Below are 12956 nucleotides of genomic sequence, written 5' to 3' on the forward strand. Positions count from 1 at the left end.
TTCTAGCAGTATGGTAGTTTGTAAGTATCTATTAATGACTACTCTAAAAACATTAAGCTAATTTAATTCCAAATTACGGCCAAGATGTTATTTACAGAGTCATCCACTCTGGAGTGCCTTTCCAAACTGTGAAGCATATGCCTCATGTAAACAGACATCTTGTATTAAAGTATGAATACATCCAGCTATATATTTAACGAGCAGTGTGTAAAGCCTACTTAATTTCTGATGCTAGTATTCACATGATTACTTTTTTCCCAAGAATGTGTTCATGAAGAATAGCTTCTATATTCTTTTGCTCTGACCAAAAACATTGGGTGTTCAAAACAAACAGCAGACTCGAAATGTCCTGTAAACACAAGAGCTGTAAAAACTAAACAAGCCCCACACTTTCCCAGATTTGCCAAGCACAAAAATTGAAGTGGCAGCTTGAAATGAATTGAGCCTCGAGTACTTCAATTTTAAAAAGGATTTCTCAGCTAGCATCTTTGTTAGAAATGTTAGCGTTACTTTAAGCTAAGACTGAAAGAAAAAAATAAGAAGCCCTGCCAGGTGCCAAAACTTCAAGAATGGATAGAAAACATGAAAAAGATCAACATTCAGGGTCTGATTCCTGCCCACCAAGCCCAGCTGTATCTCCTGCTTCACAAATCTAAAGATCCGCCCAGAAGTCCAAGAGCTCTTCCATCTTCTAAAGCAGTATGAAAGACGAATAGGGAGTTATTTTTTGCACTTAGATACTGTGCAGACTGAAATCACCAGTGTCTCAAGTGATATCAGCATCACACTGTTTTCTAAACACGAATTTCCAAGAAATGCAAACTTCAAATATATGCATAGCTTAAGCATTACCAGGACAAAAGTTAACACAAAAAAAAATACAATTTTTATAGAGCTACTGGAAGGAAAACAGCAAAAAACAAATATAAATATTTGCTGGAAAAAAAAAAAAAAAAGGTGAGGAAGGGGAGGGGAGAGTAAAAAGCACAGCTTCCTCCTTCTGTCCCTCACACCTGCATCTCCTAGTAGCAGTCCAAGAAAAATTAACCTTTCCAAGCAAGGAAGCCTTGCTGGTTGTGCTTCCAAATCTCCCACATACTAAGAAGCAAAAAACGTAACTGCCCAGAAACCACGCTGCTGGCAGGCACCTGCTTCTTCCTGCCCTGTCTCTGCAGCTCAGGTACAGTACCACTGTTATTTTTTAGATTATCCTAAAGGTCCTTCACATTTTATCTGTTCTAAATCATTACAAAGGAGCTCTATTAGAAACACATACAAGGAGAAGCACTTAACATATGATGAATTTATCAGCAATTGCATTGGAACACCACGGAAGCAGTATCTTTTAAATAAGTCTTCCCAGTGCTTGTCATGTAACTGGATAGAGACAGGTACAGTACAAAGGGTTGGCAATCTGACCTGTCACTACTGTCCTGGAGGACTCAACTGCTTGATCATTTGCACTTTAATACAGACATGCTATGAATTGTCAGAAAGAAAAAAACAAGTTGGCAAGTTTTAGGAAAAGGGGACACCTTGCACTAAGCTGCCCCCAGGTTGCTGCTGGGACGGCAAAGCACTTGCCCATGAATGCGGCAGTCAGGGATAGAAAAGGAAAACAATTTATCTTGCTCACTCTGCGGACCACATAGTTTGCACAACTCATGTCCTCACAAGTGCTGATTTTTGCCCAAATTCAGGAAAAAAAAAAAATAAAAATCAAGTGAGAATAACTGATTAAGACAGTTTTGCTGGAATACCATCATTCCTGTTGGTCTCTACTATTACTTTCTGACCTACTGTTTTTCCTTGGGCATATACTTTCGACCAGAGAATGGAAACAGCCAGAAATGACTTTTCTTATTTAAAATGTTATTTGGATGCCATCCAACAAGCAAAAAAACAAAAGAACAACTTAGAGAGGGCTGGGGTTTGGATGGTGGGTTGGGGTCTTTTTGCCTTGTGTGACTAGACATGATCACATAGTTGACAGAGAACTACAATTTTGAGAAAAACAGTTTCACATGAGAGAAAACTAAACATCTTATCATTCAGTCTCCAACATTCTGGTGTAATCAGAATGCCTATGGCACACACAAATAGCTTCAAAGTATTTTGGGAAGCAATTAAATGTGAACAATATATGATACTCTACTGACCATACAGCTACAGTTCTGGTCAGATAGCACAGAATTGCCACACCATTCCATGAACTTAAGCATTATTTACCCTCTTCCTACAAGGTTTAGTACATGGTAATAGCTGTATGCAGCACTCCCACAACAAGTTCAACTTGCTTGCTTTCAGCACAAGCTAAATACCTGTGATTCTTGCAAAGCAGGGTTGAGGGTGCTGTGCCAATAGGGAGCTCTACTCCACCCTGAGGTCACTGCTCCCTTTATATGTCAAGAAACCGCAGCTTTGCCGACATCATCAGGTAGGAGGTGAACTCTCCTTGACTGGCACAGACCAAAGGAGGGAAAAAAAACTCAAACCAAACCTAACTCACAATAACCTCCACTTCTAACACCAGACAGCGAGGCAGAAAACCACCAACAAAAACTTCTAGTGTCTAGTAGCTTGAAAGCCTGCAGCTTGCACTTACCAGGTATGCAGCAGAAAAGCAGCAGCATTCTGAAGAACGAGTAGTTATGACCAGCAATATGATTTCCTACCCCTGCCTATGAATCATTTGTCTCACTCTCTCTTGCTACTCTGTTCCACCTGTGTTTATAGGAATACTATGTTAATCTCTATGTAACCATCAAATAAGCAAATGCCAAAGCTCTGGGCCTTTCCAAACACTAGAGATCAGTACAAGAAAGGCATGGAGTGTTTTTTTTAATCTGTTTTCAAATTAGGAACCAAATCTAGTGGTGAAGCAAGGAAACACTGCAAGGTAAGAGACTGTACAGTAAGGAATTTTTACAAGGATATACCAAGTCCTCCATCTTGTGGACATGGGCTTAATTTCTGACTGATGCAGTATCTTAAAGATTCTTCTTGGACACTCTGGAGAGAGCTCCCCTGGAGAATATAGCTGACATTTCAGATTTACTCTAAGACATACGAGGACTGGGCTTTAAAAGCATGAATGCCATGAAAGCTGTCATTAGAATTATGCTGTATTTTGTACATTTGGCTTTTTTTTGCACACACCCCCCCCCCCCCCCCCCCATAACCATTACCCCTGGAATCAAACAAATGTGGAGACAATTACAGCCTCTATTCCAGAAAAAGGACCCAGCCTTCACAGATTGAGTACAAGTGAGCCTGAAAATCTGCCTGAAGCCTGCTCCAAAAAGGATCAAAACAACCAGGAAAATGAGCTTTTAAAAAAATAAAAAAATTAATCATCTCCTACTTTCTAAGCCACGCTTGCAGCTCTGAATGCCAGTGGTTGGTGCCACTTCTGTAGGTTGCCCAGATACCTACTCTGAGCAAACGCTTCAGCACTTCTCTGTCAGGCATCCATGTCACATCACTGCCCTCCTAAAGTCTCTGCTGAGCATGCTGGAGGTACAGCAGAAGAAAAGTACAGTGTTGTGTGTCAACACAGCAGATCCACTGCCTAAGGAGCGGCACTGGTCAAGCTATGGAAGGAAACTATACAGACTCACCATAGTTAGTCGTAGCTGCCATCATTTGCTCAGCTAACCAGCTATTACACAACTCCGCAACAATTTCTAAAGTTACATTTACCATGCCAATTTTTGTGCCATTTTCCATTAAATACATGGCATTTATAGTTGAAGTCTATTGACTATTTAACATGTGGAGATAATACTATTGAAATGGTAAGCATTGACTGCAGTTGCATCATTTGCTTGCTGACTTCTTGTGCAGATTTCCTTCTCCCTTACTAGAGGCAGTCACCCATATAAGTAGAAAATTAAATGGAAGGGAATCATTAGGTCTCCCTTCTGCCACTGGCCCAGTTTCAAATCCCACCATTATTAGCTCTCCTAGAAAACATTTGTGCCGTCTGATACCAGTTAGCCAAGAAATCTAGATAAAATGAAGTATTCCCTTTGTGGAGAATTAAAGCTTTGAAAAGGTACATACCTTTCCAGGCTGGAAAATGAATCTGTCTCTTGATGCCAGCGAGCCATTTACAAATGCCATCCATATCCTGTATTTTGCTGCATCACAGAATTCTCTAACTTCCAGTATTACATAGCTGGTGCAATACTTACTCCCAGATATCAGAAAATGGTAAGGAGCAGGTCAAGCCTCAGTATACCAGCATGCCCTTTCCTCCTGCTTATATACAAATGAAGCTGATTTGTTCCCATGAGCTTTAAAGAGCCATGACAGATCTTTCTGACAGAAGTCACCTCAAGTATTCGTCACAATTACATCATTTTCCCCTCCCCACAGATTTTAGAGAGAGAAAGAGTGAGAGCACCCACAGAGTAGCAGATAAAGCTAGGCACAACATGAAGAATTTGCAGGATTGTAAGTTGCTGCTCACATCTGCCTTCCAGAACTCCCTTGTATCGTACTTTTAATTCACTACCCTATTAACATGTTAATCGTATGAAAAAGGCCCCAAAAGAGACAGGAAATTCTAAAGGGTACCTCCTAGTAACCAGTACAAAATCACCTAAATGAAACTTGGAAAGGATCGGGATTCTGTTGTTTTGAGCTTTTCTGATTAGTTTGCCAAAAGTCTGCTTGTTTTTGAAAGAAACATGTTTGTTCAAAACCAGCTAAGGCAGAAGGTTTTCATTTTCTGATCATGTAATTCAAAAGCAGCTGCAGAACAACCTCATTGGTTCAGGCTAACAAAAACAGTCTCTCCAAGTTAGCAAATTAGTATTCTCTGTGATCTACAGATGAGGAAGAAAATTACTAAGAAGGACTTCATAATCAGTACCTATTAAAGGATGTTTCCAAGGTAGAAAAAATTCAGCTCCGGAGATTCCATTCGGTTTCCAAGGACAACATTCATAGCTTTTGTAGCTACTGAAAAATGTTTAACTATATCAAAAGGCATGAAATTTAAATGTTTTCCAGCTTGCTATCACTTAACAATACATTTTAAGACAAAAGCTGCTAGAAAAGCAAGCAGCATTACTAAGGCAATGCCCTTTATATTGAAAAGAAAACAAATCCTCTTGGTTTTATAAGCAACCTGTAGGATTCCCTGAACTGCTTTGATTTACTGTCACTTGCTGGAGGACAGGAAGCAAGGCTGTCAATATTATACGCTGAAAACATCATGCAATGCCAGCCACAAGTAAACACTGAAAAATATTCTCACAGTGTGCCTTTGAAGAATGATGTCTGGCCTTATGCAGAAATCCAATGTCATATAAAAATGTACTGAGTTATGATAGGTAAGTAAAGACTTTCAGGCACGGGGACAAAAGTAAGCCTAATGACTTAAGCAGCAATCAACTAGATTTTTAATTTGAAATCCATTACAAAAATTTGTTTTCCAGCTTTGCATATACATGGTGCTTGAAAACTAACATGTAATTTCTACAGTAGTCAGCAGAAAAGTATCAATAATCCCCTTTTCCATTCATCACACTGAATGTAAATATCTCTTTAAAAACCCATGTATAAAACTGAAATAATGAAGAGTTGATACATACATGCAACACAGAAAAAAATAAATCTTTAAAGTTTCTAACTGCTTTAAATGTAACCACTTCAAATACCCAGCAAGATACCTATGTGCTTCATACCCAATCCCACCTCACTGGATATATTGCAACAATACAGTCCCCTGTTTGCACGGACCGTGTCAGGAGGGATCTCTCTCACCTGTGAACTGCATTCTGCGGTAATCCTAATACCTCTACCATGGTCTTGCCACCATGCCAACCAGAAAGTCAGCGTAGCCTCTGCATACTTCTCTCCCGTGCTGTTTTCTCTGCCTCAGACGGTTTGGAATGCAGAAGAGCCAGAGACGGAGCCCATCAAGCTCAAGCCTCTCTATTCAGCTCCTTGGCTCAAGTTGAACAATAGCTGCCCTTCAGTCGCTCGCCTTCCCTCCCAGTGTATGGGATGGAAGCCGTCCTCCCTGCAAACAGCGACATAATCTACCCGGGATGGGCAGACACTTCATTTCTCTGTCCCAAGGGAGGGTGGGGGAGCTGAGAGACAGCGCAAGCACTCAGGGTGGGGTGGAAGGGGGTGTGGGCAGGAGGAGACTCCTGTTAAGCAAAAACACATCCCATGCTGAGAAAATTCAGGGATTTCAAGCAGCTGACTCCAAGTCTAAAATCAGCTACAGGGAAACTTAAGAGCCTCGTATTACTGCATACACTGTCCAGACTACAGGAAGCCAATCAAGATGAAAACATGGCTTTGTCAGCTGAACAAGAAACTGTGTCTGAATGTGTCTGACAAAACTGCACTTATCTGAAGATGTTTCCCCACTTCAAATGTTTCTACAAGCTTAAGAAATACGCAGTATCAAAAAAGCCCTGGAGTCTCTTAAAGAAACAATGAACTTTTTTCCCCCTTCTGTTTCCTGCATGGCCCTTTAAAAAAAAAAAAAAAAATTCAATCCGAGATCTGTGGCTTTGAAAGTGAACTGGTGAAGTGTGATACCAGAAGGCTTCTCCTGAGCTCTGTTCTGTTTTTATTTTAGATGTGCTGAGAGCTGATCTTCCAGGTATAGCATTGCTGTAAAAGACAAAAGCTACTCTTTAAGGCACAGAAGCAAAAGTCTACAGTTTGGTTACTGCTGCCATCGTGACATCCCTTATACATTATAATGCCCCTGCTGAGAATAGCGTGTCAAGTTGGATCAGTTTAAAAGTCCACGGTTTGATTCCCAGCAGATCCCACCTGCCAGTCGAGGACCAGAGCAGACAAGCACACACACAAGAGGAATGCAAAGTTGTTCAGCCTGTTGCTAAATGGGCTAAAATTGCTCATGAAGAGCTAAGAGGCTGCCTGTTGTCTCCTACGTTCTGCAGTTCTTGATGGTGGGGGGGGTAACAAACCCATTTTACACTAATTTTGCCACTTGTTTGCAACACAATATTCCCTCTAATTCAGCCCTTTTTTTTTCCGCTAATGCTACCCACCTCCTTTTTGCTTGTTGGATTACTTCAGATGAGCTTCTCTACATTCTCTTAAGCAACAACCTCCCACACCCTCACAGCGTTTCCCCTGGAAGAAACAGTAGCTTTGGTCATCCTACCCCCTGCCAAGGCTCACGTGAGAAGTCTGCATGAAAGCACAGCTTAGCCCTTGGGAAAGAAACTTGAATGCGTGCTTAAACAATACTGACTGCAAGATAAATAACAGAAAATTATAATTGCTCCCTCGCCCTATAAAGTAAATCACTAAACTATGCCGAGGAATCTTGCACCAAGATTAGCACTGGAACAGAACAGCAGCTCAAAAAAACAGACACCCCCCAAAAATCCTGGCATTAACAGCAGTAGAGCAAAATAAACAGTCCCTCTAGAAGACAAATTGGTTTGACCTGCTGCTTAGAAATGTCTAATAACTGGAAAGAGTAAGGGCGAGGCAGTCTCATGATCTTAGCTGAGCCAGATTCTGTGGAAAAGCTGCAACAACTTCTAAGCAATTGCAATCTTGTCTCTCTCACTGCCCCTGCTCCACAAAAAAAAACCCCAAATACTATGGTAATTATATAGAACACTTCATTCCAGAGCACTGTACCAACTACATTTGCAGCACCACAGAAAAGCATCTCCCTGGAGGGTGGAGCAACATCAGACAATTCATGTATACCACAGGGCATGACAGAAAAGATGGAAAAATTAAGGACTGGGACATTAAAGTTCTATAGATCTCTTCAAAGAGTCTGAATGCTTTTATGGGCAAATCCCAGCTTTTTTTTTCTTCCTCATTTTTTTATTTTTTATTTTCCCCTTCGAGTTTGTCTGATTACATTTCTGGTTTTTTGTTTTCATGTTTCACTTTGTCATTTCACGTCATTTAGGAATCCTGGCTTTAAATCAGGTTCAAACAGAAGCTCTGAAATAAGGCCACAGTCTGTCTATCTCTTCCAAAGAAGCCATTTTTAGTGATGTGGGAAAGTTCAGTCCTGGTATCTATTTTTGTCAACCCTAAAACTTGCTGTACTGACCTCAGAAAAAGCTTTCTGAAATGCTGAAGGAGGTGTTTCAAGCAAATACACCTGCCAAAGACTTAGGAAGAGACAGTGCATTAGGATGATATTAAAAAATATGTAAGTGAGAAGGGAGATAAAAAAAAAGGCAAACCATACAAGTACTTTGAAGGATTCTAGAAATCCATCAGGATTTCCTTCAGGAAATCCTCCAGTTTCAGGAATCTGAAATGCAGTTCACGAAGCCTAGGAATAAAAGTTGTTTCCAAAAGACTTTGATACTGAACAAAGATTATAAAAAAACCCTGATATTACCACATGACTATCCTTCAAATAACTAATCTACTAACAAATATACTAACTAATCTACTAAAAATCTTCTTCTCATTAAAAAAGGCTTGTTAAATTGGAAGAACATATGGCTGCCTACCAGTATCTGAAGAAAAAATGTCAATGCAATGATTTAACTAGTTCCTGAGCAGCTCCACTGCTGCTGTTCAGACCAGGCATCTACAGCCTTGGCCTCCAAAGGCAGCTGCTGAAAAAACCTATTAGCAGAGCAGAAGCACTTGGGTAGAACACATTAGAAACAAACCCAAACCCAAACCCCAAACCCAACATCCCTGCCAAAAAAAAAAACCCTCCAAACTGATTTGGAGCTTTTTTTTTAAAGAAAAAAAACACTAAATCTATTTATTTTAGTATAAATCATCTACAATGAAAGCCAAAATACTGACTTAAAGTCTATATTCCTATGATCTATCTGAACTACTTAAAGTACGAAATATGTCCACCAAGCTCACAGAAGATTTTTAAAATGCTGAATTGCACAGGGAAAGAAAGTACCATAAAAACATTTTAATGAACTTTCTGACCATATATCCAGCATATTCCAGATCTATTTATCCAGAACACCAGCTGTCTGTATTCAGCTAAGTTTCCACTACTTAGTCTGATGCAAAGGACTTGGAAATTAATCTGAAAACTAAGAAACATCATTGGTGCTGGTGGCCAGGAGCTGGCAGCTGGAGGCTCACTCTGAACAGGGGCTGGGCTGCCCTGCGACAGTTCCAGCAGTTCCAACAGACCCCAGTGTGAGGCAGTCGAAGGGATGGAGGCGTGAAGTTGGCAAAATGGGTGGGGGACAGTGGTGTTTTAAGCTCTGTTCTTCCAAACTTGTTTTAATTTGCAATAAATTAAATTCATTTTCCCTAGGTGAAGCCTGGCTTGCCCATGACAGTGATTTGTAAGTGGTTTACCTGTTGTTCTCTCCCCCATGAGTTTATCCTTTGTATTTTCTCTCCATCCTATTGCGGAAGGCGAGTGCAGCTGGATGGGCAGCCAGCAGCTGGCTGAAGTCAACCCACCACCTTATGCTTTACCAGGGCAGGAATAAAACAACTTCCAAAATTCTGTCTCTCTGAAACCCAACAAAACCCATTCTTTAAGTACTTCCTTCCAACATGTTACCCTCACTGTCAAAACAAGATCAGAGCACCAATCCAGTGACAAAAGCAACCAGCCTCTGGAGGCTCCATTCGAGTTTCCCAGCCTTTAGACTAGCAATCCTCAACGCCATCTGCAGCCAAAGGGTAACAAAACTGACTGCAGAAGCAAATCACTCGTTATTTGCACAACAATGCTAGTCTTTGGGTCAGCAAGGTTGGTAGGCACTGCTCTAGACTTGCCTGCTACCTGTTTTCACCCATACATGACACATGACAGTGGGGAAAGACCATCGGAGGGGAACAAGTGAGATGACTGGAGTTTCTAAACTACATCCAACTGACTGAAAAAAGAAAATAAAGGTTGCTACTCAAGGAAATATTTGCAGTTCCACCCAAGTTGAAAAATAAATAAATAAAAAAAAAGCAGCAGAAAACCTCCTCAATTCTTCACTAGGTAATGCACAAGATAAAGCAGTCTAAAATATGCATCAAGAATTATTACCCTGCAGCCAAATGCACTTTACTGGACATAGAGTTGATTCTTAATGGACACTAATCACTGCTAGAACTTACAGTCTTCTCCATCTCCAAGACTTCTTTTGGGAATCAGGGATTTGCCTGCGACACAGAGGTGCCTGTTAGAAGAGTTTCTGATGAACTCCAGCAGAGTTCAATAGCCCGCTTTTCCTCTGTGGCTTTATTATTTTTCTTTTAAGTAAATTATCTCTGCTGTGCTGCTGAAACATCTTTGTTTGTTTTGCAGATAAAAATCATGGTTATAATTCTTTCCTCCCCTGATGCTATGAAGGAGTGATCACTTACAAAAGGGGTAGCAAGCTAGCAAAGTATCCACTACATGCTTGAATAAGTCTAATTTAATACCTAAGCCACCTCATACATTATGAACCTTTATATGCATCGATAAAATGTAGCTCCACCACAGGAGGTGTGTCATTGCCCCAGTGAAGTGTAAATATCAGTAGATGGCACAGGAAACACTGAAAACTGCTTCTTCTATTTATTTTTTTAAAAACTCTACTTGTCTACTTCCCAGAGGTATTATGGAGATTAATTAGCTCATGTTCATAGACTATTCTGAAGAGGTAAGCATACTACTGCCTGATGGAAAACAAATCTCCTGAGGTTTTGCAGACAAAAAAAGCCAGAATATATAACTGACAATGGATTTCTTGGCCCATTATAGCTTTCTTAGCAAGTTCTGCCATCCTCAACCAGAACTAATTATACGGAAGAAAATCCCTCCAAACTTTGAATCCTAGGGCAGCAATCACAAAAAGTTCTTCAGCATTTTTTTATGCAGACATATGAAAGCCTTTTACTGAATACCTTCAGAGACATTTCAGCACAGACAGCTGGGATGCAGAGATGGAAACCTGCCAAAGGCCACAACAACAACCCAGAATGCCAAAACAAAAATACAAGGATTCACAGCTTTTCAGCACTCTAGAGATAAGAGGGCTGATTATTTTAGCACAATATTAGCCAACCCATCTTGTCCATATTTGCTTGTTATGAGAATATCCAACATACCATGACATGGAGAAAGTACTCTGGGGAAAGGGGGTAAGTATGAGAGAAGAAGAGACTGATTCAAACCTCCCAGAAACAACAGAAAACCAAGGGGAGGGAAGAAAAACAAAAAAGAATACCAAAAAAAAAAAAAAAGCAGAACTGACAGTCCGAAGCTTCATTAAAATAATAATAAAAAAAATTTACATGGTTTTACTACTCCTCATAGTGCACTTATTTAAAATAAATTATTTCTTTTAAGTTCTTGGAAGCATGACTTGAATGGTCCTCCAGAAGGAATACATGTAATCCCCACTGTGTACAGGCTTGTCCATCAAATATTGTGTATTTTTCTTGTGTTGAAGTTTGGACTACAAAAAGATTACAGAAACACAATGCTACAGAATTGGATGAACTTGCAACACGATGTATGCATAGCTAGCATGAGATAGGGAACTTAAGGCTGTGCCTTGGACAGAAAAATCTGCAACCCTAATGAAATAGTTTTCAAAATCAGAGCATGAGCCCTAACTGCAATGAACAAAGGCATACCAGAAGCAGTTCAAGTAACAGTAACTGTGAGAATGTAAAAGCACAGACTTCAGGGGTGGCAGAAGTGGGCAGTAACACAAGCTCTTCTGAAAACCTTGCACAACCCTTGTTTAAATCTCTGCTGCCTTGGCTCCACTCTTACTTAAGTACACTGGCTAGATCAAAGCTAAAACAGGGAGCAGTTTCATATTACACCCAAGCTGCTATAATAACTCCAGGCTGCTACTAGGGGTGAGCACAGAAGTGGAAACAACTTGGCTCTCCTACTTTCCCTTAAGCAATGTGCTCCCACCATCTCCTTTGTGTTGGAGCCACCACATGGCTGCAGGGTTATTTGGTGTATCTACCAGATCAGAGTCAAAGCTCACCCATCAACACAATATGTATATGAACATGATTCCACTGCGTGAAGTTGAATCAGTTCACCTGGCAAGCATGCGATACATCTGGCACCAAGGAGGGTGGTAAAGCAGGGAGACGAGAGTATGCACCCCTGCACAGTAGAGAGAACTTTATGTATTTAATTTCATACAAACTTCAAACTAGATGCACTTAATCCAATTTCATAAATATTTGCATTGTCGAGTAACAATAAACTGATCAGCTACTAATTCTGTAACTAATACCAAAGTCTAAACCAGACTTAATTACATCAGCATTTTAAAATTTAGTTCAAATTAATCTAGACAAGACTTAAGGAAATTCAGGCTGTGGAAAGGAAGTTCAATTTTCCATTATGTGTTAAGATGGTTGTTATCGAAGGAAAAAAGGCAAGTGTACATGGTTGGGTGAAGTGTAATTACTTTTTGCCACAAGATCAAACAACTATAAAAGAGAAGCTACAAAATTTAACAATCCCAAGTAAGTTCATGCACGATTTAAGGCACTTTTCTCTTAAGAATTTAATAAATAAGTTATTATTGTTGTTGAGAAAACTAAGGAAAATGATATCTTCCTTCATAATAAACTCAGGTTAGGTTAGAACACAGTCAAGAAACCTGTCCCAGATGGTCCAAGAGCTACTAGTTCTTACCAATTACTACACTGCACAACAGACTCTACTTAAGAAGTGTTCTTCATGCATAACAAAATTTTAAAACCTCTAAGTGATTTTTTGTGTGTGCTGGAAGTAGTGGCAGGGCTGTAATATCACATTTTCACGGGGAAAAAAGCCATAATGGATTATATGTCAATACGAGAAAGTTAAGATTATGCGTTCATGCCCCTGTAATCTCTGCCCTAAAAAGGTTTAAGATCCAAATAGATAAAATTTGCTTCATGATAAAACTTGGCTTTTAGCACAGATGATCTGTGTGCAAGTTTCAGTGGCATTCAGAACAAAACAAAATCCTTTGGCTTCA

The 12956-nt window shown here is 40.0% G+C and overlaps 1 protein-coding gene across 12 annotated transcripts in view; it reads right to left on the minus strand.

Annotated features, from left to right (window-relative positions):
- Positions 1-12956, minus strand: part of RASAL2 (RAS protein activator like 2) — a 185506-nt gene that overhangs the window by 71719 nt on the left and 100831 nt on the right. Inside the window, exon 1 of one of the 12 annotated variants that reach the window (XM_061452038.1) lies at positions 5776-6088. The exons of 9 other annotated variants lie outside the window; for them this stretch is intronic. In XM_061452038.1, coding sequence (XP_061308022.1) covers positions 5776-5788 — 13 coding nt within the window. In that variant the 5' untranslated portion in view covers positions 5789-6088. Of the gene's footprint in view, positions 1-2605; positions 2716-4065; positions 4221-5775; positions 6089-12956 lie in introns of those variants that run through there. 2 more of the 12 variants (XM_061452035.1, XM_061452036.1) reach the window with 2 other exon arrangements.

This window comes from Pezoporus flaviventris, unplaced genomic scaffold (assembly GCF_033815535.1).
Source record: "Pezoporus flaviventris isolate CSIRO_AGI_PZ_B2104156 unplaced genomic scaffold, CSIRO_AGI_Pfla_v1 ptg000013l, whole genome shotgun sequence".
In the NCBI taxonomy this organism is placed as follows: Eukaryota; Metazoa; Chordata; class Aves; order Psittaciformes; family Psittacidae; genus Pezoporus; species Pezoporus flaviventris.